The sequence below is a fragment of the Lonchura striata genome, chromosome 7, assembly GCF_046129695.1.
Source record: "Lonchura striata isolate bLonStr1 chromosome 7, bLonStr1.mat, whole genome shotgun sequence".
NCBI classification, from domain to species: Eukaryota; Metazoa; Chordata; class Aves; order Passeriformes; family Estrildidae; genus Lonchura; species Lonchura striata.
Genome location: NC_134609.1, coordinates 23,694,630 through 23,722,174, shown reverse-complemented (window position 1 = coordinate 23,722,174; position 27,545 = coordinate 23,694,630). Strand labels below are relative to the sequence as shown.

At 39.6% G+C, this 27,545-nt stretch overlaps 1 protein-coding gene across 2 annotated transcripts; it reads right to left on the bottom strand.

Moving 5' to 3' along the window:
* Positions 1-1,479: 1,479 nt before the first annotated feature.
* ACSL5 (acyl-CoA synthetase long chain family member 5) lies at positions 1,480-22,333 on the bottom strand. 2 transcript variants are annotated; one of them, XM_021525996.2, is made up of 22 exons: positions 22,183-22,333; positions 17,613-17,810; positions 12,850-13,035; positions 12,226-12,334; positions 11,505-11,569; positions 11,324-11,425; positions 10,921-11,020; positions 9,580-9,758; positions 8,909-8,941; positions 8,632-8,683; positions 8,015-8,088; positions 7,490-7,567; positions 7,142-7,276; positions 6,534-6,668; positions 6,364-6,459; positions 5,759-5,831; positions 4,910-4,998; positions 4,713-4,829; positions 4,124-4,267; positions 3,112-3,213; positions 2,689-2,760; positions 1,480-2,300 (listed from the first exon to the last, which is right to left on the bottom strand). In XM_021525996.2, the coding sequence occupies exons 3-22, from the start codon at positions 13,003-13,005 to the stop codon at positions 2,169-2,171; spliced, it is 2,043 nt and encodes a 680-aa protein (XP_021381671.1). In that variant the 5' UTR covers positions 13,006-13,035; positions 17,613-17,810; positions 22,183-22,333; the 3' UTR covers positions 1,480-2,168. The 2 variants fall into 2 exon arrangements, with proteins under 2 accessions (XP_021381671.1, XP_021381670.1); XM_021525995.2 differs by lacking the exon at positions 17,613-17,810.
* Positions 22,334-27,545: the final 5,212 nt, after the last annotated feature.

Genomic DNA, 27,545 nt, shown 5'->3' with positions numbered 1-27,545 from the left:
CATTTAACCTTGTAAGTTGCTTTTCAAAGTTAAAAGGGCTTCAGTTGTTGCAATAGGAATATTTTGTGCTTTAAATGGCAAAAGTTATATCCAGCACTCTGTTCCCCCTGTACCTAAGAGATCTTGATTAATTTTAGAGTGAAAGGAAGCAGTATCCAAGAATTTTTGTGAATTTTGCTATTAATGATTAACAGCCTTAAAGCATTTTCATTTAGCATCTAGTATGGATTATTAGAAGGAAGACCTTAAATTGGAGTAATCTCTTCAGCTCAAGGCTTTTAAATGTCTCCAAAACACAGCAGGTGCATTTGTTCTCTCACAGTGCAGAGTTACATGTGAGCCAGGTTGAGAGGTTTTGAAAATCAGTTTATGTGGCCAAAGTGGCACACAAGAGACCAACATAAGAGAAATTTACACTTGAATTGCTATATATGTTTTATTGTTGAAGCAGTGCCATTCACCCTCCAAGCATATCTGTTCAGGCCAGCATCACTGTTTATTGTATCAAGAAAAGTACTTTCCAGGCACTGCAGCAGGTGGCATCACAGGATTCAGCCTTGAGTTTCTGCAGATCTTAGTTGCACTGGGATTACTCTCGCTAAGTAACTTGCTCATTTTTATCTCCAAAACCAGTTCTGGGATACATTTCTTCTTCCCTGCTTTTTTTTTTTCCTCCCCAGTCTCCCCTGGGGAAAAAAAGATTAGGCCACCACTGATTTCACATCACATTGCTTTAAGAAAAGGGTAGGAAAGATGAGCAGCATTGTTACTTGTAGTTTCAAAGATGCTTTCTGACAAGCACAGTGTGTGACTCAATGGTTACCCTAAGATGTCAAGGTCTTTGGACCAGACTAGAAAAATAATTGGGTCAGCTGTTTTTACTAGTCAAAGCTAAAGCTGCCTAACAGCAAGAGGGGGGTCTTTTGATAAATCTTGCTTTCATTTTGGGATAGCTAAGCAAGAGCATTAAAGAGGAAGAGGAAAAGCCACTAGCTGTCTGAACATGACAGGGAAGACTTTTGTCTGCAGACAAAGAGAATTGGCCTAGGAAAGCTACAGATACACCTTAGCACTGCCTTTGAACTGCTAGGGCTAACTACTGCAGGGATAGGGAGGAGCTCTCAGCAGACAGCACAGACTGATGGAAGATAAAAGAAAGTTTTCATCTTGCTTAAGTAATTTTATAAAGCATCAGCTTAATGCAAGAAAACCTCACATCTTATTTCATGTGGTAAATTCATTCTTTCACCTCAGCCTAAGCTGAAGACAAGGAAAAGAAAGTTGGGTAGAGGAGCAACTAGACTACAGGAGAAATCTGGACTACACTACATTATTGCCTCATGGCTGGAGCTGTGGCTGACCAGTGACAGTGTAGGGAACAAGTTCATATTCTGCAGCAGTTGTATTCTAGCTGCAGCCATACAGAACCAGGCAGCTAACACTGTGGTTGCAGCAAGCCCACAAGTAATTCACACAGGCTTTAGTTTGATTGTGCAGTCTCAATTTATTGCATCCTATATCCTTAAGATTGACAGCTAAAGTTTTACACTTACTAGGCTCAAATTCGTAAGTGTAAAGGCTTTAACACTGCCTTTTCATTTTAAAATGTGCAAAAACTGATCCAGAGCCTCCTAAAGAATGAACATTTGCTGTAGACAAATGTATTTTGCAAACAATTACTCATTTTCATTATAAACAACTTGAACCATGTGGTCCAGGACTAGGAACAGGAAATTCACTTCTGTGTTTGCTAAACACATTAGCATGAATTCCTACTGTGTTCAGTCTGATTGCAGATCAATCCACAACAGGTCACAGAGGAGTTCGTAGTTTCAGCAGGAAAACATGATTTGCTTTTGACAGTGAGAAGTGCATACAGCTGTCTTTTAAAGGCTGAGGTTCTTGCATGTTATGCATTCCACAGTCCAAGAAAGATCAAAGTTCTGGCTTAGCCTAGACAATTGATGCTCAGTCCCACAGGATGTTAACACTGCAAGTTGTTGGTTATACTACAGCTGTCTTCATCCACAAGTCATTTTTCTCAGGTACTAGAAACAAATAAATTTAAGTTCCTGCTCCACTCCACTCAAGCCTGTCTTCACCATAGGCCATGTAGTGTCACAGATTTAACTATTCCATGCAGTTTAAATTAAACTGGCCATTTATTCCTAAGATGAATAGAGAGCCTCAATCTCCTTCTGGAAGAATTTAACAAGGTCTCCTCGCTTTGCCTTCATTGTTGGTGTCAAGAGTCCATTTTCTACAGAAAACAACTCTGTGTGGATGTACAGGTCTTTAACCTATTAAAAGAAAACAATTTAGTGCACGACACATCATTAGAAGGCAAACAACAGTTCTCAGATTCCTTGGGCAAGAATTCAGTCTCAGGAGATGCAGTAACTAAATTCTTTTTTTGACTGACACAACAAGAAGGTGGAATTCCAGAACAGCCCCTAGAGCCTGTTGTGAACCTCCACTCCATTAGCAACTGCTATGGTTGCCCTTCCCAGCCCCTTGTCTCCTGATCCAGGGACAGACAGCCAATGTTTCACTGACTGCTTCAATCAGGTGTCTGGGGCAGCTGCCTCAGGGCCCCTCCTGGAACAGGCAGTAGCAGGAATGAAGACTTCCCAAGCACTCTGTTAGCAATACAGGTACTAGTGACAAGCAGGATTTGAAAGTACTCACTTGTTCAAAGGATTTAAGGCCAGCCTCTCTCCCCAGTCTGATCATATCATCTAAAATAGCTTTCTTCACTGCCTAAAAGAAACACAGCAGAAGCAGAGTGGGTAAAGCTGTCATTCTGTAATTGCAGCTCAAAACCATAACAATTTGCATAGTCAGGGACAACTGAGAATGGCAAGAATACATATTTCAACATTCAAGATTTCTCATATTAAGGCCACTACAAGTCACTGGAAAAGAAGCAGCAATAGCCCTTGGAACAAGAGACTCAGTTCCAGTTTTTGGTGTAAGGCTGCTTGCATGACTCATCCAGCATTTAAACCAGTTCAAATTAGTGAAAATAGGTGGATAGAACAAAGTCAGCAATGTAGGATTTGACTTAGAATTAAATTCTCTCTCTAACCCACTGAACACAATTCCACTCACAGGGTTTTTGCAGAGCTCTTCAAAGGAACCTTTTACTCCCAGTTTTGCTGCAAATTCTGGAAGCATCTCAGCATCAGGAACCACTATACCTATTAGAAAAGACTGAAAACAAACAAAAAAATTAAATTAAAGTAGGCTGAGACCAAGCTAAGGCATATTAAATGTCTTTGTGAGCTTGTTTATGGGCAGTGTTTCTATGAGAAGTCACATGTACATCTCCATGCATTTTCAGTTTCAAAGTAGCTGCTATGAAGATTTCCAAGTCACTGAGAGTTGTGACAGCAGTAATTGAAGTACTGATGCAGTTTGTTATGTGTGCTGAATGATCCAACTTTTGGCTAGTTTACAGATTGAAGACTGTCCTCTGCTGGCATAGGTAACACCTCTGTGGCAAAGGAATGGAGAAACACTTCTGCTGTGCAAAAAGCCTGAGAGAATTGGGGTTGTTCAGCCTGAAGAAGACAAGGCTCCAGAAAGACTTTTTTGTGGCCTTTCAAAACTAAAAGCTTGCAAGAAAGATGGGGACACGTTTTTAGTAGGGCTTCTGGCAATAAGACAAGATGTCATGGTTTTAAACTATAAGATAGTAAATTTATATTAAATATAAGGAATTTTTTTAAGTGTGAGGGTGGTGAAACAATGGCAGAGGTTGCCCAGAGAGGTGGCAAATGCCCCATCCCTACAGACATTCAAGGTCAGGCTGAATGGGGTTCTGAACAATCTAATCTAGTTGAAGATGACCCTGCTTATTGCAGGGGGGACTATTCTGTGAATCTAAACTGCACAGAAATGATCTGACATACTAATCCCACACAATTATGTAATTAGCCTTTACCCAGCTTGCAATAATGCCAGTTGTCACTTGGCAGGTCTATAGGTCTGACAACATCTTCCTGTAAAGACAGCTCTCTTAGGAGCAAATTTTGTTCAAGGACTCGTATACATGCATACATTTGTGCCCTGATCATCCAGAACTTGTGGAAGAAAATCTTGCAGGATACTCATCACTTACCCTCAGACTTTCCCCATGTACAAAGACCTGGGCTACAGGAGCACTTCTGATATAGACATTTTCTATCTTCTCTGGAGCAATGTATTCTCCTTGTGCAAGTTTAAATATATTCTTCTTCCTATCAATGATCTTCAGCGTTCCATTCTAGAAGTTAAAAGTGGAGGTCATTAGTTCCAAGTCACTGTCTTGCTTATTTAAAATAAGATAAACAGGCTTTTTTTAGTTGTATGAAAGGCACATCTGGAACTAGTCTAGAAACCATGTATTGGTTTTTGCTTTCTACAGAGAGAAGGGTTTGTGTAATTTCTCCAGTTAGCTCAGGACATGATTAGACAGCTCCTTTATTCTCCTTTGAAAGAAACCAAGACACCTTGTTATATCACTTCTACAGCAAAGAATAGTCTTAACTATGGGCCTAGCAGATGTTATTTGATATCCTGTAACCTAATTGGTCTTTGCAGCTTCTCCTGGAGTTACCTCGTGAATCTACCGTGTAGAGACTTTTATCCTAGAATTCCATCTTTAGAGAATACTGTGAAGTAACAGGAATTCATATGCAAGAGATGGTTTGTGTTAAGCAGCTACTCACTGGCAACCACTTTCCTATGTCTCCAGTGTGGAGCCAGCCATCTTTATCAATTGCTTCTGCTGTCTTCTCAGGGTCTTTCAGATAACCTTTGAACACATTTGGTCCTTTAATGCAGACCTATAGCAAGTAAAGAACACTGTTATTCACCAAGTCTTCTGTTTCAGTATTTCTTGACATGCACAGGAGATGGTACCTACCTCGCCTTCATTGTTAGAAGAGAAGTAGCTCATTTCTTCCACATCATCTAGTTTTATGATATTACAAGCCAGAGGGGCTCCAACATGGCCTAAGAGAAAAAAAAAAAATCAACAAAAAAGACTGCAGTGATAGTAGATACTGGATTTGTTCACTGCTTTAACATGAGCCATTATTATTTAAAGGAGTCTGACTCAAATGTTCAATCAAGTGATGCAATGCCATTTTCAGACAGTCAATGTAGGACAACTAGCAGGTAAGTCTTGATTCTTAGAGCACTATTGTTGTAATCTACCACCCAAGCCACAAACCACTCATGCCTCCTCAGGACCCCCTCTCATAGATCCTGGTATTCATTTGCATTTCATCCACATTATGCTCTGCAGTTACTGTGTTCACAAAGATGGTGACTTGAGTCTAAATTTAGAATATCCAGTACTGCTAAGATTGAAGCTAAATCTTCAAGGTTCTTCAGGAAAATAGTCAAGTATCATGTCTAATATTTTTGAATAAAACATGTCATTTAGGAGACAAAGCTAGTTTCTTAGACCAAGCTAGTTTCTTAAGACCATTTCAGAAGTCCCTATCCAGTTTGCTCAGCTCTCTCTATTCCTTTCCCATATTCTGGGACAAAGTCTAAACTGACCTATGAAAATTTACACCAGGGTTCCTCATCTGGTTGAGTCAAGAATTTTAGTACCTATTAAACAGACAGGTGACTGTGCTACCAAGAATCACTTTGAGTACCCATGATTTCATTTTCATTAAACTAAAAGCATTACAGCACCTAGGCTTGAGTGCCCCTTTACGTGGACAGCTCTGGGAGACTTCACAAGTCTCAGCTCCCATACCTGTTGTCCAGTCTCCAGGCATTGAGAAAGTGGATCCAGCTGAGCATTCAGTCTGGCCATAAGCTTCAAAGATCTGTGCAAGAAAGGATGAGTATTCCTTGAACATCAAGTCCTTGGTGTGAAAGGCCTCAGTTTTGACTGTGCCCATGCTCAAGTTTTCTTAGGAAGGAAGCCAAAACAATCTTTGCCTTTAAGATGTCTTGATCTTATTGGTGTAATCAGATGTTAAAGTTCACCTATCCAGACTCTGCTTCAGTCACCTCATTTTCTGTTCTCAAATGTGCTACACTGGGAGCTCACTGACTGTCAGAATAAGCCACAAAACTCAGAGGCAGCTGCCTGACTATGAGCACTGCATGTTCCTATTTCTGCTACTCTATTCCTTTTCTCAGAGCCTACAGCTTAGTTTTTTGGTAGTGTAGTTAAAAGTGGGCCCTGCAGAATTTTTTTTCCTGTTACAGTTAACTCAGATGATGCAGCCTGTAAATGCCCAAGACTGACAGCATTTTCCACAGGAACAAGCTGAGCTGGACCCCGGCTATATCACTGGTCACTCATTTGTGCATAGGCAAACAGGGCTTACTTTAAAAGAAAATTCAGCTTACCTGACAGCCTAATGCAGCTCTAAGAAATGTCAGGACAGAGGGAGATATAGGGGCTGCACCTGTCACCATGATACGCACTCTTCCACCCATGTTTTCCTACAAGAAAAAAAGAAGCCATCAGATCCTCCAATATTACTTTGCTTAGCTCCCTTACACTTGGAATAACTTACCTGAATTTTTTTGAAGATTAGCTTGTCCCAAATGCTGTCATTTCGAATGATGCCCTGTTTTATTTCAGCCATCTTCATAAACACAGCAAAATTTAACAGGAATTGCTTTACTGGGGTGTTTGCATTGCTCTGGATCTGCAAGGAAAAGTACCAATGACTCTTGGGTTTAACTCATATCTGTACATCTCATTCTTGCCTTGTTAAGAGGCACCAAATCTTACTTCAATGTTCCAGGGCCTGTCTTCACCACTGCAGTATTTAGGAGGTGACCCAAAAAGCAATACTAATTCATGTTACTGCTGAAACACTACAGCCATAGCTTTGAGAAATAGGGATCCTGTTAGCTGTGCACTTGATTCATTTGCATTACAAAAGTAAACAAATCTTTTGTTTCTTAACAGCAGCAAACTTAGCCCAGTCATGACTGGATATGTTGTTCTTGTACTCCCAGAACTCTTTCCATCTCCTTAGAAAGGATTCTAAAAAATTCTTCTTGCTAAGAGGTAATTAACTTGTGGCAATGTTATGACATATTCAATATTATTTTGTATTTGTAAGCTTGTTTGGATAAATGAACACAAAGAAAACAGCTAAAATTGCTCACGTACCTTGTCATAGACTCTGTTGAGCAGTCTTGGTACAACTGGAAATATCGTTGGCTTCAAGGCTTTCATGTCATCTGTTAGCAGCTTGATATCTCCTTGGAAGAAGCCTACTTTTGCCCCACAGCTGTATATCACAGTCTAAAAATTGACCAGACTAACCTTAGTCAAGCAGAATTCCTCGCTTCACTAGCTATAATTATTAGTCTATAAAATTCAGCATGATTTCCAGTGCCCAGTTATTACAAAATAAGGAGAGTTATTGTGTGAATAGGCTTCAAGGACATACAGATTGCTAATGTCTTTTACTATAATTTGATTTATAAAAGCTCAGAGATATATAACTGTAAATACCTGTACAACTCTCTCAAACATGTGAGCCAGAGGAAGATAGGAAATGGCAACATCTGAACTTGTACACTCAATTGTGTTCTAGAGGGAAAGGAAGTAGAAATAAGTTAGCATTTTCTCTGCCTGCTTGAGTTACTTTTAAGTAAAAAATAAATAAAATTTGGATCAATTTGAGTACTTTGAGACAGACATTTCCAATGCCTGAAGCAACTCAGGCTCAGGCTCATCCATCAACTCTTCACGACTTGCAGCTGTCACTCAGCCACACTAATAAAAATTAGTTTAATGTTTTGTCAAGACTTGAAATAGATTGTTTAGTACTCTTGGTATTTAGGACTGACTCATTTTAGAATAACTTTTATGTAGAAGTTCTTGTTCAATTCAGACCATGTTTCTTGCAGTAGTATTGTCTCATTAAAAAAGGGGCACTTAGGAAAGCATCCATTTCTGGGAGTGAATGGTTTACAGAGAATACTCCCATTAAAGCTGATTTGATGACTGTGGGACATATCCTGGAGAGTAGCTTACCTCTGTGCATCTAAGGAAGGCAGCAGCATTTGAAACAACATTCTGATGTGTCAACATGGCTCCTTTAGGGTTACCTGTGGAGAGATTAAGTAAGGTGAGCTGTGGCTCTGCCTGCTTCTGCTGGCAGTTTCCCGTGTCGTGTTTGGCTCAGTTTGAACTATCTCTGTACTCGGCTCATCCCAGCAATAATTCTCATAAGAGATCACAAATATGCCCCATCTTGAGTGCTTTCAGCTATGGATCTTACATAAAGGAGATGAATACTGAAACATCAGAGCAATTTGGAGTAGCTTAGAGAATGCTGAAACAAGATTTTTGCTTTAGCCTCTGTGGATCAAAATACACAGTTGAACAACAACCAATCTCTTGAACATTAAGGCTGCATTTTTCATAGAGCAAGAAAATATGAATTTGGCTTTTCTTTCCCCCAGTTCTAAGAAGGTTTGTTGTATGCACTTGACTTGTAGTGACAGTATCCCAAGTAAAACTGCAAGAGCAGTTTGACATTGCTCTAATTTACTGGTTTACTTCCATATTCATAGGATTTCTGTAATTTTATGCAGGGAAGCTACATGGGGAGGCTCTTTCAGTGGGGAAGCATCACTATAAATTCTTACCAGTGGTTCCACTTGTAAAACACACAACAGAAAGATCTTCAGGCTTAGGAGGCTAGAGAGAAAAAGCCATATAAAGTCAGTGTGAGGATTATTATGGTTATATCTAATTACATACAATTCCTAACTGTGATGAATCAGGAATTCTGGTTCACAAAAAAAAAAAAAAAAAAAAAAAAAAATTAAAAAAATCTGCCAGCCTCCTCTACTAGCAGCACAGTAAGAGGTGTTTCCAGAGACCTCTTTTACAAGTCTATAGCTGTTTCAAAGAGATACTTACAACTGGTTCTCTGATGTTGTTTCTTCCCAGCTCCTGTGTTAGAGAAAAAACACAGCTTAAGAGATGTGCACAGTAGGTGAATAAGTAATTGCATTTCAAATGCAACACCTGTTTTACTACTTTGCCTCTTGCTACTCTATCTCATTCAAACAGAAGCCTCTTCCTGAATCCAATACACATAACTCTGAAGAACTGTCTGCTGCAAGTGTGGAAAGGACACATTTGAATGTGTGGAGATTGATCAGAACTACTTAAGGAATTTGGAAGTCCAGAGTGGAGAGGTTTCCTTTAATTTGATGTATGCCACATCTCTTTACATGTATGCAAGATTAAGCCTACTTTTGGGATGTCTAAGCAGCCAGTAATTTGCACTTACAGTTCCAATTAGATTCAACTGCCAGTTTAGAAGCCTGATAACTCCTGTTACAACAGGATCACAAATTAAGCTAAGCAAGTCTTGGCTGTTCACAACACATGGGCACAACTTTAGTCAACTGTTTGAACTCTGCAACTCTGTTTAGCTAAAGATATCAAGTTTCAAAATGACTGCTCATTAAGATGTCAGGTACAGGCATGACAACTGGGTAATGCTCACATTTAAGTGTCACTGCTGCCACAGAAGATCAAGATGTTTAGCTGGCAAAGTATTACAGATGCCTTTAGCCACCTACCTCAACCTCCTGCAGTGACAGAATTTCAATTCCCACTTTAGCTCCTCTGTCCTTGAGCTCTTTATCAAAGAGATCCATGAGAACAACAATCTTCAGACATGGGGTCTTTTTGTCCTCACAGTTCTTAAGCAAGACCTCTGCCTTTGCAGGTGTGTCACAGATCACCACGCTTATGTCAGCTACAGAAAAGAAATTATGAGAAGTCTGTTTAGAAGACATGAGGCCAGTGACAGCTCAGCAGCACATGCTTTTAGAACATAACCTTGGTTTGGTACCATTTGCATTTGTTCATATGGATTCAGTGGCTAGCTTACTGTTCTGAGAAGGTTTCTCCTACCATACTCAACTGATTGGGCAAACCTGATATTCTGACAATATAAAGTGAGACCAAATGCTGAGGAGCTGAAGAGAAATATCTTCACTCATAGTCAAGATGGGCATTGAAAATTTTTGTATTGCCATGATATTGTTTATGTTTAGCCATCTTCCTTAAATCAAAAGAAATTAAGACCAAATTGAAAGAGGTAGCTAAAATTCATGAGTTAATACTTCAGCTTCCCTGTAGATGCAGTTACAAAAGTTTTTTCCTTTAAGTCAACAGAGAAATTAGATTTGCCTGAGCCTGCCAGTTCCCTGTTAGACTGGTAAATTACAGCTGTGTAATCCCAAGTCAACACCTGTTTCCAAGATTCACCACCATAACTGTTGAAGTGGTTTTACTTGGCAAATCCTGTTTTTGGATGGATCCCAGATCACTGTAACAACAGTGATTTATTCCCCCCATATCTCTCCTAAGACTGGGGGAAGAAAGTCTGAAGATTTATTTAACTCCTTGCCAGTTTATTCCATGGTGGCTTGCTAGATGTTGTTTCTGTAGAACATGCAATAACCAGATAGATGAAACAGATTTAGATATGTCTTTACCCTTTCCTCCTCCACTCTTTTCATGCTACAACTTTAAATCAGACAGATATACACATCTAGTCTTAATTTACATGCAAGTCTGTCTGCATTGTCTGATTGTTTGGCAGTGTGGGAGTTCAAGATTGCAAAATCTCAAACAGCAAGTAGTTGAGCACTCTGATTGCAGAATGATCCACAGGATCTAGCAGATCCTTCAGTGGTCTTGCAATCAAGACACTAGGAAATATAGGAAGCCCACTGGATTCTTGCAGGCATTGAACCATGTGCCCTGCAAAGCAGCTTTGCTATGAAGTTAAGTGTCTATAAGAGCAGTGAGGTTAAAGTTACTCTGATTTTTGCAAACTCCCTTGAACTTAGCCCTCCCAAAACCAAGTTTCCTAGAAAAATCCTTACGAAAGAGTGAAAGTCAATATTTACCTTTGTTAACAATATATACAATGGCCTCTGGTCCCAGAGTGTCATAGAGTGGAACAGCAACCATTGAGTAGGTGTAGCAGGCATACTCTGAAATGATCCACTGAAAAGAAAAAACCAGCACAACTAAGGAAAACTAGGAATTCTCAAGACAGGATTGCCTACAACTATACAGCTTGACAAGCCCACACACATGGCAGTGAGGGGCTATGGAAGGACCACCCCCATGAGAATAAGAGTTGTGAGAGGTCACTGTATTACGTGCTTGGAATCGTATGTGCTCAGCCAGTAAAAAGGGAATTGGGAAGGAAAAAGTTGTGATTGTTCCTGATGTGGCATGAAGCTATTTAAATACAGACTATCCTCTCAGAATAGTGTAGGAAAGAATACACAATTTGTTGCTTACCTCTGGCCTATTCTGAGCAAAAATGCCAATAAACTGATCTGGTGATGGTTGGCATCCTTTTTGCAGAAGCCCTGATCCCAGGTATTTAGTTCTGTCTGAAACCTGCAAGATAGTTATTCCCCCACTTTAGTGTTGCAAGGCAGTATCCCAAATTAATTAATTTGTCATTTACAATACTCACCTGTTTATATGTCAGCCACTGATAAGGTTGCTTTGGTTTCCTGTAGCCTAGACAGTCACTATTTCCTAATGAAAGAGTTCAGAAAACCAATTTCAAAGCTCAGTACTGAAGTTGCATAACACTACAATAGAAACACTTGAAATAGGGAAAGTTTTCTGTCAGGCATTCAGGTAACTGCATGGAGAGCAGGTCAGTGTCCATAGTTAAACATTTGCCCAAACCAAGGTTGTAAGACTGCTAGCTTTATCCTTACAAGCAATACTTCTAAGATCTGGTGATATTTGTTCTATTGCACAACCCATGTGAGGTTGAAATACCTTGCAAACCATCACACATTTCCAGGCATAGTACTCATGAAGTGATGTGCACAAATTCGTATCTATTAAAAAACAGGCAGTAATTTCACTGGAAAACTCATATAATAAGACAAAGGAGAGGTGTTTCCCCCCCAGTTCCTCTGATGCTTTGTATCTGCTAGCTCTTTACTGAACTCTACCATCTTCAGCTTCCAGTATTTGTTTCTGCTTAGTCTCCCAAATAAGACTAGCACCAAATTCGGACAGGGAGAATTATGGTCACTTATCTCTCCACCCCACAGAAGGTTAGAAGAACTTTTGCTAGCCTGCATTATTACCACAGTCAAGAAACAAGGAAAAGGATCTTGGAATTTTTTTTTTTTATTTGTGATAGACAAGTTCTAACTACCAGATGCAAAGCTTACCAGAAATACTCACTCCTCTCTGGAAAACTTCATACAGGGTTTTAGCATCTTCAAAGTAATAAGAAAGCAGGTTATTATCTGTCAAGAGTGCAGCTCTTCTGGCTCCTCCCTAGGAACAGAGCATGGTTATGAAACAGTGCAGACCAGATGAAATATCATTTGTTCCTCAGCCATTCTCTCATCAATCCCATTTAAAGCATTTCAATAGCATTGCATTGTTAGAGAAGTCTTTTCTCTTCCTGATTTTGATCTACTCAGTCACATGCAGAGGAATTTTCTAGATGACCGTAATATTGAGTTACAGGTTATTGAAAGGCCTTGACTGAGTGCTACCACTAGCCACATGAAGTCTAGCACCAGTTTCAAAGCTGATGCAGTGCATTGAAAATACAAGAAAAAGTCAGTGACAGCCCAAGTAATTTGGTAAAAATCCCACCTAACCCTGGTTGGTGGGATTCCTGTTTCTCATCTTAGTGTCTTAAGACTTCCTGTCTCCCCACCATGCTCTTGAGCTGTACACCTGGGAGAGAAGGCTGTGCACATCAGACAGGAGAGCTTCCACTGACACCCAGAGTCAGATTAAGCTCCAAAACAGACCATACCCGCAAGCAGAGAAAGCATTACCTCAATTCCTATTGACTGCTTGTTCAAGTCAACAGGAGGTAAAAGGGGTTTTGGCCTGCTTATCACCCACAGGAAGATGACAGCTCCAAATGCAATGAGACTGATCAATGCTGGTGTTGGGAGCGGTGAAAACAGCACTTGAAGTATCCAGATCATTGCACTGGATCAGTGGAGCCAGAGTTGAACCTGAAACAAATAGGAGGTTTAGTAGACTTTAGTTAGAAGCTCTAATTACCTAGGAACCATGGTTACTTAAGTAGCTTGTTAAACAATACTGCAAATCATTTCAGCAGTTTGCCCCCGGAGAGTCCTGGTACAATAGTGAAGCACACTTATGCAATGTTTTAAGCTTCTTAAGAGATCTTAAGTCACCTGTCCCCATAAATCTTAATCTATGCTGCATACACCTCCACAGAAAGCTGAAGCCTGATGAAGTCAGACAAGGAACAGATTCTTTCCATCCTTAAGTAAAAAAATCTGCCTGAAGAAAACCAGTATATAGTTTCCCAAATCTATCTCCCCAAGCATAACTAAAAAATGCTAATGGTTCAATGATGTGAATTGTGGAAGTAATAAAATTCCTCAGTATTGTAAATCTTCCATAGGAAATGGTTTTGCTGAAATAGGAATGGTATTGATAAATTACGTGTTTGATACACCTACATATATGTCTGCAGGACAAATAGTATATTCATTGTCAGCTGCTTTTACTGGTTGTGCCAGACAAATATTTCAGAGAGTGACAGTGTGGTCAGCCAAAAAACCAGCACAAATCAAAACTGTGAAAGTTATTCTCCACTAGGAAGTAATGACCTGGAAGTTAATTTGTGCAATGGAATTCTAACTGGGACATACAGAAACAACTCTGCTGCTTGCATTCCCCAGAGTATCTTCTGTCAAGGACAGGGAAGCAAAATCTGAAAATGCAGACTTTCTAGTAAGACACAGAGACCTGAGCTTTCTTCCTTAGAAACAAGCACTTTTATCTCCAAAATGTTCTGATGTGTTTTAAGATTGAATTGCCAAGAGGAAGGATTGCTTTTTGTCTGAATCAGCTCAGATCTCAGCAACTTGTATTTGCTAGTGTCTAAATATCTATGCAGGACACACCACCTCACACTTTGCAAGATGAATAACAACACTCTTTCAAACTCCTTCATACAGAATCAAAGGAACCCCATTAGTAGATAATAAGTCAGCTATCAACTAAATGCCTGTACAAGAAGAATACCAGGAGTCCTGATGCAATGAGTTCCAGATACCCTTTAACTCTAATTCTAATGAAGTTGGTTTTTTACAAACTGATAGTAAGTTCAGACAGGAGTCAGCATTCTGAAGTCAGAATTTGGGTCTCTGAGCCCGGACTGATCATTTAGATTGCTTGTATCTGTTTTACAGTTTTGTAGTTTCCAGTGGCAGTGTTAATCAGCAATCCTGGTGTGTTCTCTGGTAAAAAGGCATGCTTTGCCTGCTCAGCATCTGGATTAGAAAGGGTACCTCAGAGGCTTTTCAGCTAGTCCAAGCTGCCAGATGCACATCACCTGCACATCTGAGAAATACCAACTCCCTAGTCCTCTTTTCTACTCTAAACCTTAATTGCCACGTGCCCTTCAAACTCCTGACCTTGGCTTCATTTACTGAGAGTCCAAAAAGATTGTGCTACAGCCAGAAAGGCAGGAATTGCCCTTGGGGCCCTCTACTGATGGGCAATTCCAGTCACTGGACATATTGATCCTATGGGACCACAAATCTGTTTGTAATACAGCATATCACCCATCTCCCTTTGGGCCTTTATCACTTGAACCTGGATTAAAAAACAAAACAAAACAAACAAAAAAAAAAAAAAAAAAAAAAAAAAAACAAAAAAAACACACAAAAAAAACCCCCAAAACAAAACAAAAAAAAACCCCAAACAAACCAAAAAAAAACCCACAAAACCCAGCAGAACCTAAATCCTAAACCTAAATGATCAAGTTTACACTCAGGACAAAGCTGCTTAGCATTTCAGGTTTAGCACTGCTTGGTTTGGAAAACTGAAGATTATTAATAAAATTAATTTGGTACTCACCTGCTCTTGACACAATACATATACATTAATGGAGCAGTTAGCAAGCAGCTTTCTGCAGAGATTAAACTGCATATGGTCTGTGGTTTCTATTTCCTCTTTCATTAACATGAGCAAGACACTTTTTTACAGCATGAGCACTGAGGCAGCTAGATAGAGGCATCTCCATTCTCCATCATGAAAGGTGGAATATACAAACTTTATTCCTTTAGCTTGGAGCCCATTACTAAATCCAAGTGACAGAGCAAATCACATTGGCACCATTTATATATTGGAAGCTTTCTAGATTGACACATCTATTCTCACATCTTTTTAGAGGGATGCTAGAATATTCATGTTAAAACATGGATTATTAGCAATCAGTTTGGACACTTTTCCAGTCTTTTCCCATGCCCAGATGGCCAAAGGAGTTTTCACTCAGTGCATTTCACATGACTCTTTCCTGGTCATAAAATTTTTCAATCATCAGTGAGAGAATAGAACTACATGGAGGTAACCAGAGAGACCACAGGCCTGTACAGATGCACCAGTATTATTGGCTGAAATGTGCACTCATCTGCTTATTTTAATAGTACTTTTAAGATGATTTCTCAGAAACCATGAACGATTGGTTGTTTTTAGAGTATCATGCTAGAGGTAAGAAACAAAACAATCTTATTTATGGCACCAAGTCCTCTTCTTTAACTTATTTTTATGGCTTACCATTAACACTGTCCAACTAGGTCAGACACGTCAGAGCAGTTGTCACAAATAGCTACTGTCTGTTACATGGATTATTTGACAGAAACGACTGAAGACACTTGTTTGACCTTTTTGTGATAAGGATCAGAGAACCCAGTAACCCCAAATGCTCCATGCAGCAGTAAACAAGTCACTGAAAATTTTTCCATCAGGCTATTTTCCTGGTCCCACTGGCTCACATGCAAAGTAGTTGTACGAGGACATCTAGGGGGAGTGAACATCAAGACCTGAAGAATATGATTTTTTTTTGCTGGGAGCAAAGAACTCAAAGTCCAGAGAGAACACGTAATCAAGAAATGATCATTTAACACAGCAAAACTTTTGCCTCCAGGTTCTGAATAGATTTCATAAGTCTTTTGCATATAAAGAAAGAAAAAAAGAAAGAAAAGAAGGTCAGGCAGTAGTCTAATCCCATTGTAGCCCACCCAGCATACCTATAGGTAATCAAAGATAAGTTTCAGTTATATTTGAATGAATTTTTAATTTAAAGCAAGACCTGTTGACAAGTTTCTCTAGAGTCTGGGAAGTATTAAATGCTCATTAACTTCTAGGGTTTGGTGGGTGTTTTCAGTAACTTTTAGTGTTCATTAGCCCACTTACAGCCTGACTGAGACTACATATGCAGGACTTTACATATATACCCTTTAAATATAGAGAGGTTAGTGTTGCATTAAAAAAAGAACAGATGCACAAAACCACAGATCTAGGTAATAAAAAATAAAGTGTTTTTCTTTTTTTTCGTATCTGAAAAATTATTTTCAACTTCCTTACTTTATTAATAGAATAGTGACAGTGTTTCCTTTTACTTTCCAACAGTGTTTCCACAAATGGGCTTTGGTCTCCTCCATCAAAGCACATAGGGTGTGTTATTCAAGCTGGGCCAAGAGACTGTCAGCAAATTTGTCTCAATTCCCAGAATTAGGACAGTTGTTTCCTATGCCTAGAGCTTTTACTATAACAATTTGTAAATCCAAGTAGCTGTTAATTTATCACCTCTGGTATCATCCAAATGCCACTTAATCCTGCTGCCATCAAAGCAGAAAGGCCAGAGAGAGGACAGGAATCTGTACTCAATAGACCTTCCTGTCCATGGCAAGAGAGCAGCTGCAGCCTAAATCTGTGCTATGGAACAGCCACAACCAGACTTCAACCCACAAATCCAAGAGTCCTGTGCATACATAACACCTGATCTATATCAATTTAGTGAAAACTCAGTGCAGAACAAGAAAAAAACAGCATTTTGGACAGACACCCACTTCCACTGCAAGGTAAGTCTGAGTATCAGTTGCCTAAACATCAGAGGGGTCAGAGGTGGAGTGTCTGAAACCCCTGAGGGCTCAGCTCCCAGGGATACAAAATGCACAGGATGTCTCAAACCACCTGTTGAACTTCTTGTGCAATAAGATGCTGGACAGTTGAAAGTGTACTTAGGTTGTCTGCCCTGATCAATGGTCAGGGATAAGATGCACTAAGCTCCAGAGTCAAAGGCTTAATTTTTATCAGAAGAGATTACAGTGATACCATTTACAGCCTTGAGTTCAGGAGTACACATTCTCATTTCTACTGTACCTCCCCCTTTACAGCTATTCCTTCATTACCTAGAATAAAGTTATTCTCTATGCTGTCCATGTGAGATTCTCTCCACTGGAAAGTGGCTGATCTTTGTACTTTTGCGTACATAAATATGAAGAAAAATCAGTGTCATCTCCATTACAAGAGTTCATTATAGTCAACAAAGCAGCCTCTGCTACTTGCACAATTTTGGAAGCAACAGTCTGCACTGCCTGGGAGAATGTCTTCTGCAGTTACGTACTTTGCATCAAATTTGCTTAAGCTTTTGGCATGATCATGACAACTTTTTTCTCAGCATTAGTAAGGTAACAATGGCAGTTTACAAGCAGGAAAAGTGGAGTACAGCCACCTACACTGATTAGTTACTTAACCATCAGTAACTCACTCTTTCCATCTGCTTACGCAGTGCAGCTCTTGCCTGGTGTCCTCCTGCAGATGTGAGCCACTGCCAGTTCTCACTCCTTGGAAACTTTGCTTTACATATTCCTCCTTGATGCAGCTGAAGTCTTGTGTTCCACAGGGTTTAGGAACATCTAACTTTGAGCATCCAGAGAGATGAAGCACAAAAGCTCAGCAGTGATTTCTGAGCAGAGCCACAGAAAAAACAAAGCAAAATGCTCAGTAACCTGCATTAAATCCAGGATATGCTTCAGCAAGGCTTTGCTTTTAGAGTACCTCTTCAGAGAGTCAGAGCCAAACAGTTCAAGCACCTTTTGATCTTAGCTGAGAAACTCTCTGCTAGAGGGTGGGAAAGGACAAAGCCTCAGTAACTTTCAGGAAGCACAGTGCTGTGGTTTCTGAGCCTTGCTGATGAAAGAAATCGTATTCAAGCTTTCAGTATGCTTAAATAGAAAGGTCATTTTTTTTTAATAAGGAATTTTACTGTCCTGGATATTACTGTCTCTCCATCAGGAGGGCAACAACATCATGACACTACTTAGTACTAAAAGTTATTTTCTCAGATAAATTGAAAATCCAAGCTTTCATATAGTCTTTATATCAGATTTTCTCCTTGAAACTATCTACTCAAACATGCACAACTGACCCTTTTAAGTTTTTAAGAATTTAAAATACAGTCAATATAGCAGGTTATGTTACTGTTTATCTTTATCCTATTGGATAATACAGGTTCACTTCTTGCAAAAATGCAAGAAGTGCATTCGTGTATCAAAACTATATTAATAGGAAGTTGTCTCTAGTGATAGGGCATGGTATTAAGAGCAAGGACTAGAGCTTGACTTGAAAATTCACATAGAACTCCTAAGAAAATTAGAATATTATCACTAGGCACCTTAGCCACACAGAGAGAAGGTAGCACTTAAAGTTTCTGGATATTAATGTCCATTAATTCATATTATCACAGCACTTTAATTATGAAGAGCAAAGAACAAACACATATCTGAACTTAGCCCAAGGTCCACATTTAACTGATAGCACACAGCCAGAGATTTCCTAGGAGGCTCCTGAAAAACTCATTATCTTGAACCCTGCATCTAATCACTGCACTTGCACATTGGATTTAGTAAAGCCCATGTGAGTAACAGCAAGCAAACCCATGAGCAATAAAACAAATACAGTAAAACTTCATTACTTAAACAGAAAATATGCCAGAGCATGTATTGAGATGAGAATTAGTGACTAAAGGCACCTCCCGTTTTGAATATAGGATAGGAAATCAACCTCTTCTCCTTAAGTAAAAGGAATTCTTAGTAGTACAGTACAAAACCAACACCACTTAGGTAACACTCATGCCAAAATCTACAGCCAGTTTTGTGTCCCCAATTTAAATAAATCAGCAAGCAGAAAAGCACACTGGGAGGGGAGTTTAAAGGGGAGGAACTTGCATGGGGGGATCTGGAGTGATTAAAAAAAATAACCAACAAAAACAAACAAAAAAACAAACAAAACAAAAAAAAAATCCCCCCAAAAAAAACCCCAACAATCCACCCACACAAGAGGAAGTCATTCTGCTTTTTTTTTTTTTGTTAATGAAAACAGCTTAAAGTAGATCTAAATGAAAAGTAAACCGAAACATTTTGAAATTATATTTATAGTTTATTCTTGCTAAGCTCTTTGCTATTATCTTTTCTATGTATAAAGCTGTATTCTCAACAATAGAAATTTTCTCACTATAGCTGCATATATATTAAGATGAGCAGAGCTTTGTAGCCTGTAACACCAACAAAAAAGACTACAGCATCTCTCATATACTGCTGCAATGGACTTGCTGGTGGGCTGGATTTCTGCTGATGGGTTTGTTTTATTTGGTTTTGGTGTTAGGTTTCTTGTTACTGTTGTTGAGTTTTTTCCATTTTTTTTTCCCAAAAGCTACCTAGTTCCTTCTGTTCTGTTATAAACATAACACATAGGTGCAATTACTTGTGCCAGGTGACAGTGAATCATGTTTCAAGCTTCAGTTTTGTTTTCTGCTATGGCAGAGATTTTTATTTTTATGATTTCTGTTTCATTTATTTGTTTAAAAGTTTATAGCTAATGCAGCTTCCCTTTTCCCCTTCAATGCTTGTCTAATATAACTGGAATTTTGCAGTAGGTTTGGAGGGATGGGAAGACAGTAACTTCACCTATCTCTTTTCTTAATTGCCTTAACTTCAGATTTTAGAATTGTTTCTCTATTTAGGAGTTTCCCCATCTGACAGTTTTCCTATGCTGCATAATTTCAGAATAATCTGCTTAGCTAGACAAACTACAAAGCTGAGATGGAATAAATAATTGCACCCAAAACACAACCTGTACTGGACCTTGGCTTGCTAAAACATGTAGCCCCTACTAATTGCAATTCTATTTTTATTGCTGCTATAATCTTTACACTATTTAGGTAGAGCTAATTTACATGTAGTTGTGGCATTATTTAGCCATGTCGGTATCTTTCAGGGAAACTGAGGGTTGATTCACTGATTTTCCTGTAAGCTGAGCATAAAAAAGAAATAGCTTTTTCTTCATGAAACTCCTCTGCCTTTGGCTTTTCCTTGCCAGACTTCTTCCTGTGGCACTGCAGAGAAGCTGTGAGCTCCAGCTGCAATAGTGCCTGTCAGGGGGCATTTGTGCTCATAGAAAGGAGACAAGGCCAGGCTCCCAGCCCAGCCAGCTCCAGTGTCACCCACTCTTTGTGCCTCCCTTAGCACTTCCCACCTTCAGATATCTGGCCTCGGGCTGTTATTTTTCCAGGAGCAAGAGAAGAAGCAGTGAGTTTGTGCTGGCATTGCTCAGCTGTTGGATAGCAGGGCTGTGTGCCTCAGCTGAATTCACTTTGCTGTGCTGCAGGATGGGAGAACGTGCCCCCAGCATGGTCCTGCCTGGCCTGCCCAGAGCCCAGAATGAGATGTGGAGCTCCACGAGCTGGCAAGGATACACTCTATTGCCTATTTGGCTCAGTGGGTGTCACAGCTCCAACATAAATTGGGTTAAAGGATGCACACAGGAAAGCTTCTCCTTAATGATCATTTCTATTCAATGCTCATAAATTAGAATACAGATGACACTCTTCCCCTGTTACACATAACAAGTGACATGCAAATATTGAGGCTTTTAATTTTTCATTAATTATTTGAATAAACTCCAGATTCTTGAAAGGTGCAAATTTTTTTTGCTAGTAATTTTCTGTCAAAAACAAAGCAGAGTTATGAATCTCAGCCATGGCTTCTCTTTGTGCATGTATATAAAATTTACACCTGCACCCATCATGTGCTCATCTTAAGTGACTTAAGATGAGCAGTTGGTAGCTTATGCATATGGGGAGTTCAGGTTGTTTCCTTTCTGTTGTCACTCTCAAAAAAGTTTTGCATAGAGGATGAATCAGATGAGCTTTTGTAACAAGCCTTATAGTCATAGCACAACATGAGCTTTTGTTATCCACAGATGCCAAAATAACCTTTCTACACATAGCAAATAGCAGAGGGTGTAAATAAGTGAAAGGAAAGCATTGGCTTCATGTACCATTTTCTGTGTTGTCCCTTCAAAATTTGGATTTAAATTTTGTGAGTCTGTGGGAGGTGTGAGCTCACTTTATTTGAATGATTTGAAAATTCCATTTTGTTTTTTTAATGCTATAAACATAATAGTTCTTTATTGCTCTGTTCTGCTTTCCAAGGGCCATGTCTGGCTTTGTAAAGCAGAATAACTGCACTGGAACAAGTGATTTCCTCAGGAAAGGAGGTATGGGTAGGAGATGGGCTTAAGACTTGGAAGAGCAGAATGCGTTTTTCCAGTTCTCTTGCTTGCAGCTTGATTTCAGGTTGATCTTTGTCTCCACCACCCTCTCTGTACACAAGCAAGAGCTTGGAGAAGGCTCCATCTCTATAGCTAGGACAATCAGTTGTACCAAGGCAATGGCAACACTCTGATGTGCCATACCCTGTGATATGGGCTTTTAAACCATTACAAAAGGCATTATAGCCAGCTTCTATGTTCCTAGTTAGGGGTTAAGCTAGATTCTATTGTATTAAATGTTGCCAATAATTTTGTGCATATACATGACCTAGCATATTGCAGCCTTTTAGTGCTTGTGATGCTGTGAAAACAAATATTCTTATATTTTTGGAACCTGGTCCAAACATTAGTCTGAGTGGAAGCCTGGCACTGTTGCTTTGTGCACTATATCTTTAAATAGGCATACCTAACAAATTGATAAGAAAATGGCTTCAGCCTGGACTGTAGATGAGTTTCTACTTCCAGCCAGTCTATAGCAACAGGGAGTGTTCAGGTGGCTGCTCTCATTCAAGCTGTGATTTCCCTGTATGCCACCCCTGAGCCCAGCCTTGCCTGTTTAATAACATACAGCTGTTGTCTTTAACAGCACATAGGATGATAAGAAGGGTGCATTATATCCCGGTATTGCAGCAAATTGAGGTTATTATCCCACTTGCAGTACTTCTCCACAGGAGCAGGAAGCCCAGTACTTGGGAAACACAGGCTCTGACTAGGAGGGATTTTCTTACCTTCTTTCAAGTGCTGGAGGAGGGTGGAGGGGGTGGTAGAGCTTGCTTCCTTTGCTTCTTTACAACTCCCAAGAGGTGTTCTAGGGTTGGTTCTTCCCCAGCTCCAGTGGTGCTTCCCCAGCTCCCGTGGCAGGACTAAGCCCCGAGTCATCAGAGTGTGGCTTTAATAAACAGGCGACACTGCACCCAGGTAACCTTTGAACCTGCCTTGCAACAGGTTCAAAGGTAAAAAAAAAAAATTATTCCTGATCAAATATAAAGAGCAATTTTGGCTGGTTAGAAATGTTAAACATACAAGTCTTGCACAACAGTGTTAGAAGAGAGCAGCTCATTGTGAAAACTCACCCCAGCCCTGTGAAAGGTGCAGCCCTGGGTTTTTCATAGGGCTCTCATTTGCTCCAGGTGTGCAGGGGCACCAAATAAGTCTTGCTTCACTGAGAAAAGGTGCCTCTTAGATTGCTTTGAGCAAGCAAAGAAATTTCAGTATTTTTCACCAGATGCTTTGTATAGAGTCCTGTCCTTAACATGTCCAGCCATTGAGGCACAGGTTTTCCTTGCAGCCCCAGGGGTCTGTGAAGTAGCCACTCCTTTGGGGCCAGGGCTCTCAGCACCATTGGGATGTACAGGGCTGGTAATCTCACCATGGTGCTCCTTCCCTTTTGACACTGTACAAAGGTTAGTGCACTTCCTCAGCTGCCAAGTAGACCAAGCCTGTTTTGTAAGAGATTTTTTTGTTTGATTTAAACAACTATGGTTTTGGTTTGGGTTTTTTTTTTTGTTTTGTTTTGTTTTTTTTTTTTTTTGCCTTCCTGTATCTCTGAAATGGGAATAAGAGTTCACCTGTACTTAATTCTGCTTGAGAAAGTTGTGAGGTGAGGCATGCAGGCTGGGCTAGCAGTTGGAGCTTCCTGACTTGGCTTCCAAAGGCTGTGGATATCATCTTTGGAAGATATTTTCTGCACATGATCCAAGAGATAGGGCTAAATAGCAGCTCTTTCAGCACTCACTTATTAGAGAGCATCCAAAGGAGGGTAACAAAGGTGGTGAAGGGCCTTGAGGGGAAGCCGTAGGAGGAGCTGCTGAGGGCACTTGGTTTGTTCAGCATGGAGGAGATGGGAGCAGCTTCCTCGTCACTGGGAGAGGAGAGACAGGCAGCTCTTCTCTGTGGTGACCAGTGACAGGAACCAAGGGAATGGAAGCTGTGTTAGGAGAGGTTTAGTTTAGATATTAGAAAAAGGTTCTTCACCCAGAGGGTGTTTGGGCACTGGAGCAGGCTTCCCAGGGAAGTGGTCACAGCAGTTCTTGCAGAGTTCAAAGAGTGACAATGCTCTCAGGCACTTGGGGTGACCTTGGGAATGGTTCTGTGCAGGGTCAGGAGCTGGACTCGATGATCCTCATGGATCACTTCTAACTCAGAATATTCTGTGATTCTGTGACTGGTAAAGATAATAAAGCTTTTGTTGATCTAGGTCTAGTTTGTCTGGTGCTGAAATTCGACTCCTGTATGGTATCTGAAGAGTAAATTAATAGTAACACTGTTAACCTAAGAACTTAAGTATTCTTAATTGGTGTGAGGGAACCTGCCTGTATCAATGGATATGAATAAAAGTGGAAGTACCTGTGCCAGCACAGCATCCTACACCTTCTGGCTGCAACCTCCTCTTAGATTTTAGAAAATGCCAGTTTAAGGAAGATGAAAGGACGGTTTTCCAAATTTGGTGCAAGGAGGTGACACCAATGTTTTAGTCTCTTGGCTTCTGTCTGTGGTGCATCTTGCATGTGGGGAACAAAGCAGTTGATTCAAGGTTTTTACAAGGTATGCAACAGATACTAATAATCAGTAGTTGGGCAGGTCCCTGTTCAGCCTGAGTGGATATTGCATCATCAGCTCAAAAGATCTGGAGTGACTGACACCATCTATGGTTTTGGTTCCTAGATAATGTTTTATAAACCAGTAGGGGTGGGGGAGAAAGGTGGGGAAGCATAGCAGAGTCACTTGAGAAGGGAACAAAGCCAATTACCTGAGCTGGCTGTATGTGTAAAGCTGTAACTGCGTTTCCTTCTTCACTCTTTCACTCTGGTACATAAAGCGCATGGCATTTTACCTCATTTGAACAGCAAATTAATCCAAGTTGTGGTGTTTTGTCACCTTTCACCTATACAGTTTATTCCTAATGAATTAAAACTATTCATTAGTTCACTGTTAAAAACTGTGAACTGAGCCACTTGGAACAGTGAGTGTGTCATCCTTGAGGCTGGCAGGGGAGGCTCTTGGTCAGATGTCCTGCTGAACTGCTAATAGTGGGTAACCTTTTTTCAGCTTGTTTTGAAAGCAGGCATGAGAAAACACATTCATAAGTCCTGGAAAACAATGGGCTATGGTCTGTAGTGCAGGCTTGTCTCTGTACATCATCTGTGCTCCCTGTGGTTTGCAAATCAGTGATGCTGTAGTTTGTGATTTCAATGACCAAAGCACACAACCAATGACATAAAATAACCTAGATCAGCTGTGCAAATATCACCTATGTCCCAGTTCTGAAAATGAGGAGCTGAAGGCAGACCGACAAACACCAGGTGTTTCTTTCATAAGATTGGAAAAAAAACTTCAGGTAATGAAAATAACATTTTTTCCCTCAAGACTTAATTATTAAGAAAATGGATGACAAGTGCCATGATGAATTCTCTGAAAGTTTGCAGGGGTTCCATGAATTTTAACAGGCTAGTTATTTTTTGAAGTCTGAGCAGGTTATGGCTCAATATTTATTCAAACTATTACTTTTTGACAGAAGTGTCTGCCTGCATGGGGTTTTCAAGATGGTGAGAATATGTTTTTTCCTTTGCTATTTGTTACAGGTGACAAAGATCAATAGTTTCCCTTCTTTGTTTAAATCCACTTTCTGTGCTGATCTAAAGTATCACTGTTCAGATTATTACATCCTTCAAATGTAATCATTTGCCCCTTGTGTAATTCACTTGACTCTTGAATAATAAAGAAAGGGACCAAAAGGTAGCACAATAAATTAAAAAGAGTGTGTCTTCCAGCCTTCTTTGAGCTCCATTACTGAATGGAGGATTCAGAGGTATATTTTAGATACCTGCCAATAAACATACAACTGTAGGATACCTCTGAATGCTGCTTAAAAGTTATTCTTACTGAGGTTGTGCAAACAGTCTGAGCTGTGAAAGAGTGGAGCTAAAGGTCATTGCTACACAAAGCTGGAGTTTAATCACTTCTAGGTACCATATAAGAAGCCCTTTTTTTATTGGTCTTGTGAAATCTACTCAAATGCAATAGGCTGTTAAATGATAAACACAAAATAAACTCTAACCCTTCAGCTTACGTAGTTGCCCTGACATAGTAAAATTTGGTGCCTGGATATTATAAGTAATTTTTATTGTGTTAAAACATTTGTGTGAAAGGCACAGATGTGTCATTGAATTGTTTTAACAACTAAGGAAGTTGCATGTGTATTTGCAGTTGCTCTGTAGTGCCCAAGAACAGCTGCACATTACTGTTGTTGCAGGATGTGGCTGCTGCATAAAATTGAAAAATCTGAGTGAATTTACTGCTCCCGTGTTACCACTGACCATCTTGCATTCTCCTCTCTTCATGCAAAGTTGGGTGATGTATGTGCCTCTAAGTGTCTATGGTTTTAAAACCAGACAAAACAGAATGTTGAGATAACTGTAGGTGTGAAATATATACAAGTATGAACTGGTACTCTCTACCTTGCAGGGGAAAAAAGCATCTGATTTCTATCTTGACCTACTGACTCTAATCATAACAACTGACAGATAATTCTACTGATTTTACTGGAAACTTTTTAATGTTATAGAGCGTATTTACATCGGTATATTTGGGATCAGAATTTGTCCTCAAAAGACTAATTCTTCTGAGCCCTGACACAAAAGAAATATTGAGCATTCATATCTTCTGTTCAATCTGATAAGATGCATAAATGATCCAAAAACTGCAGCAACTGATTCATTTGCTCAGAAGTTTTCAAAGTCCAGCTCTCTTGTTCCACTTACACATTTCCTTGAATATTTTGCTGTACTGCCAGGATAAAATGTGGTCAGCATTAGCAGACATGAAAGTTTATGAACAGAGACTTTGACTATTGACCATTCAAACTGGAAGTAGGAAGATGGAGAAAATCTTCCTAGTGACTTTAGACTTTGGATTTTCATACTAATAAAAGGAAAAAGCTGATGTTCCAAGTGAGCAATACCTGATGTATAATATTTAGAGGAGGAAAGTTTAAAGACCACTTGGATTGCTTCTAAGTGTTATCAGTGCTTTAATTTCATTAGGTGGCTAAATTCTTATTGAAACAACTAAATTCCAATTTTTGTTTTTAAGATAACAAGCTTTTGATGTTGCAGTGGTAAATACAATGGTTTGCTAAGATGTCTGTTGCAGTCCTCTATGTGTTGTCTCTTGGACCTCATCTGTCCACCTGTGCTTAACAGAAAGGATAAGCCTTAGAGTTTAGCTCTTTTTCTGATATTCTGAGGAGTTTGAGCTCCATCTCTAGTTTAGAAACTCTTTAATACAGGGATTCTTTTTTTTTTTCCTTTCAGGCTGAGATAATGTCGTTGATGTTGATTACCCATAATTATAAACCAATAGAGGTTCAGCCTTTAAAATATGACAGATTGTTATAGAAACAATGCAGAATGCCTGAAATTTCTGAAACCTTTTCCCTTGTTCTGTGCTTCAGCTGAAGCCTTGACTGAGTCAGCTTTGGCCCAATTAAAGACCAGGTTAAATATAAGAAGTTCAAGACATTGTAAAATGAGGTGTCCAGTGCCTTCGTGATTTTATTCTCTAGTTTTCATTAGGTACATAGATTTGAAAGACCAATGAATTATGCTGTTGGATCAGTACCAGCATGGTCTTTAATTTCCACATATGTATTTCTTTAGAAATCTGTGTAAACAGACCACTGGAGCTAAATTTTAGAAGGTTTTTGAGATCAATGTCATACAAGATCACAAAAAGAAGCATTGGTTTGAACTGAGAATTTTGATTTTAATTAAGCCTCTCTTGTTGAAGTTGCTTATGTAATAATCAAAGCACTTGTATTTTGGCACCTAAAAATAGGTTCAGAAATGCAGAGACTGTGTTTGAGGTTGTTTCAATAGCACATGTGGGTTTTCAGGGTTGTAAAGATAAATAATTTTCAAATTCAGTTTTGTGCCAAGTGACACTACTGACTTTGAAAAAGCCAATTGCTTGACTAAAAACCCATAGTTGTATATTGCAGTTCAGGGGAATACATTGAGGAAAAAAGGTAGTGATATTCAAATTCAGGCAATCAGTACTTCCTGTGGCTAAACTGTAACCTCTGGGTCATGTT

Coding starts and splice junctions, on each gene's coding strand:
- ACSL5 (XM_021525996.2), bottom strand. CDS start 13,005: ATGATCTGGATACTTCAAGTGCTGTTTTCACCGCTCCCAACACCAGCA. Junction 5,832..6,363: donor GAGCTGCATTAGGCTGTCAG/GTAAGCTGAATT, acceptor TTTCTTGCACAG/ATCTTTGAAGCTTATGGCCA. Junction 2,301..2,688: donor GCCTTAAATCCTTTGAACAA/GTGAGTACTTTC, acceptor TTCTTTTAATAG/GTTAAAGACCTGTACATCCA.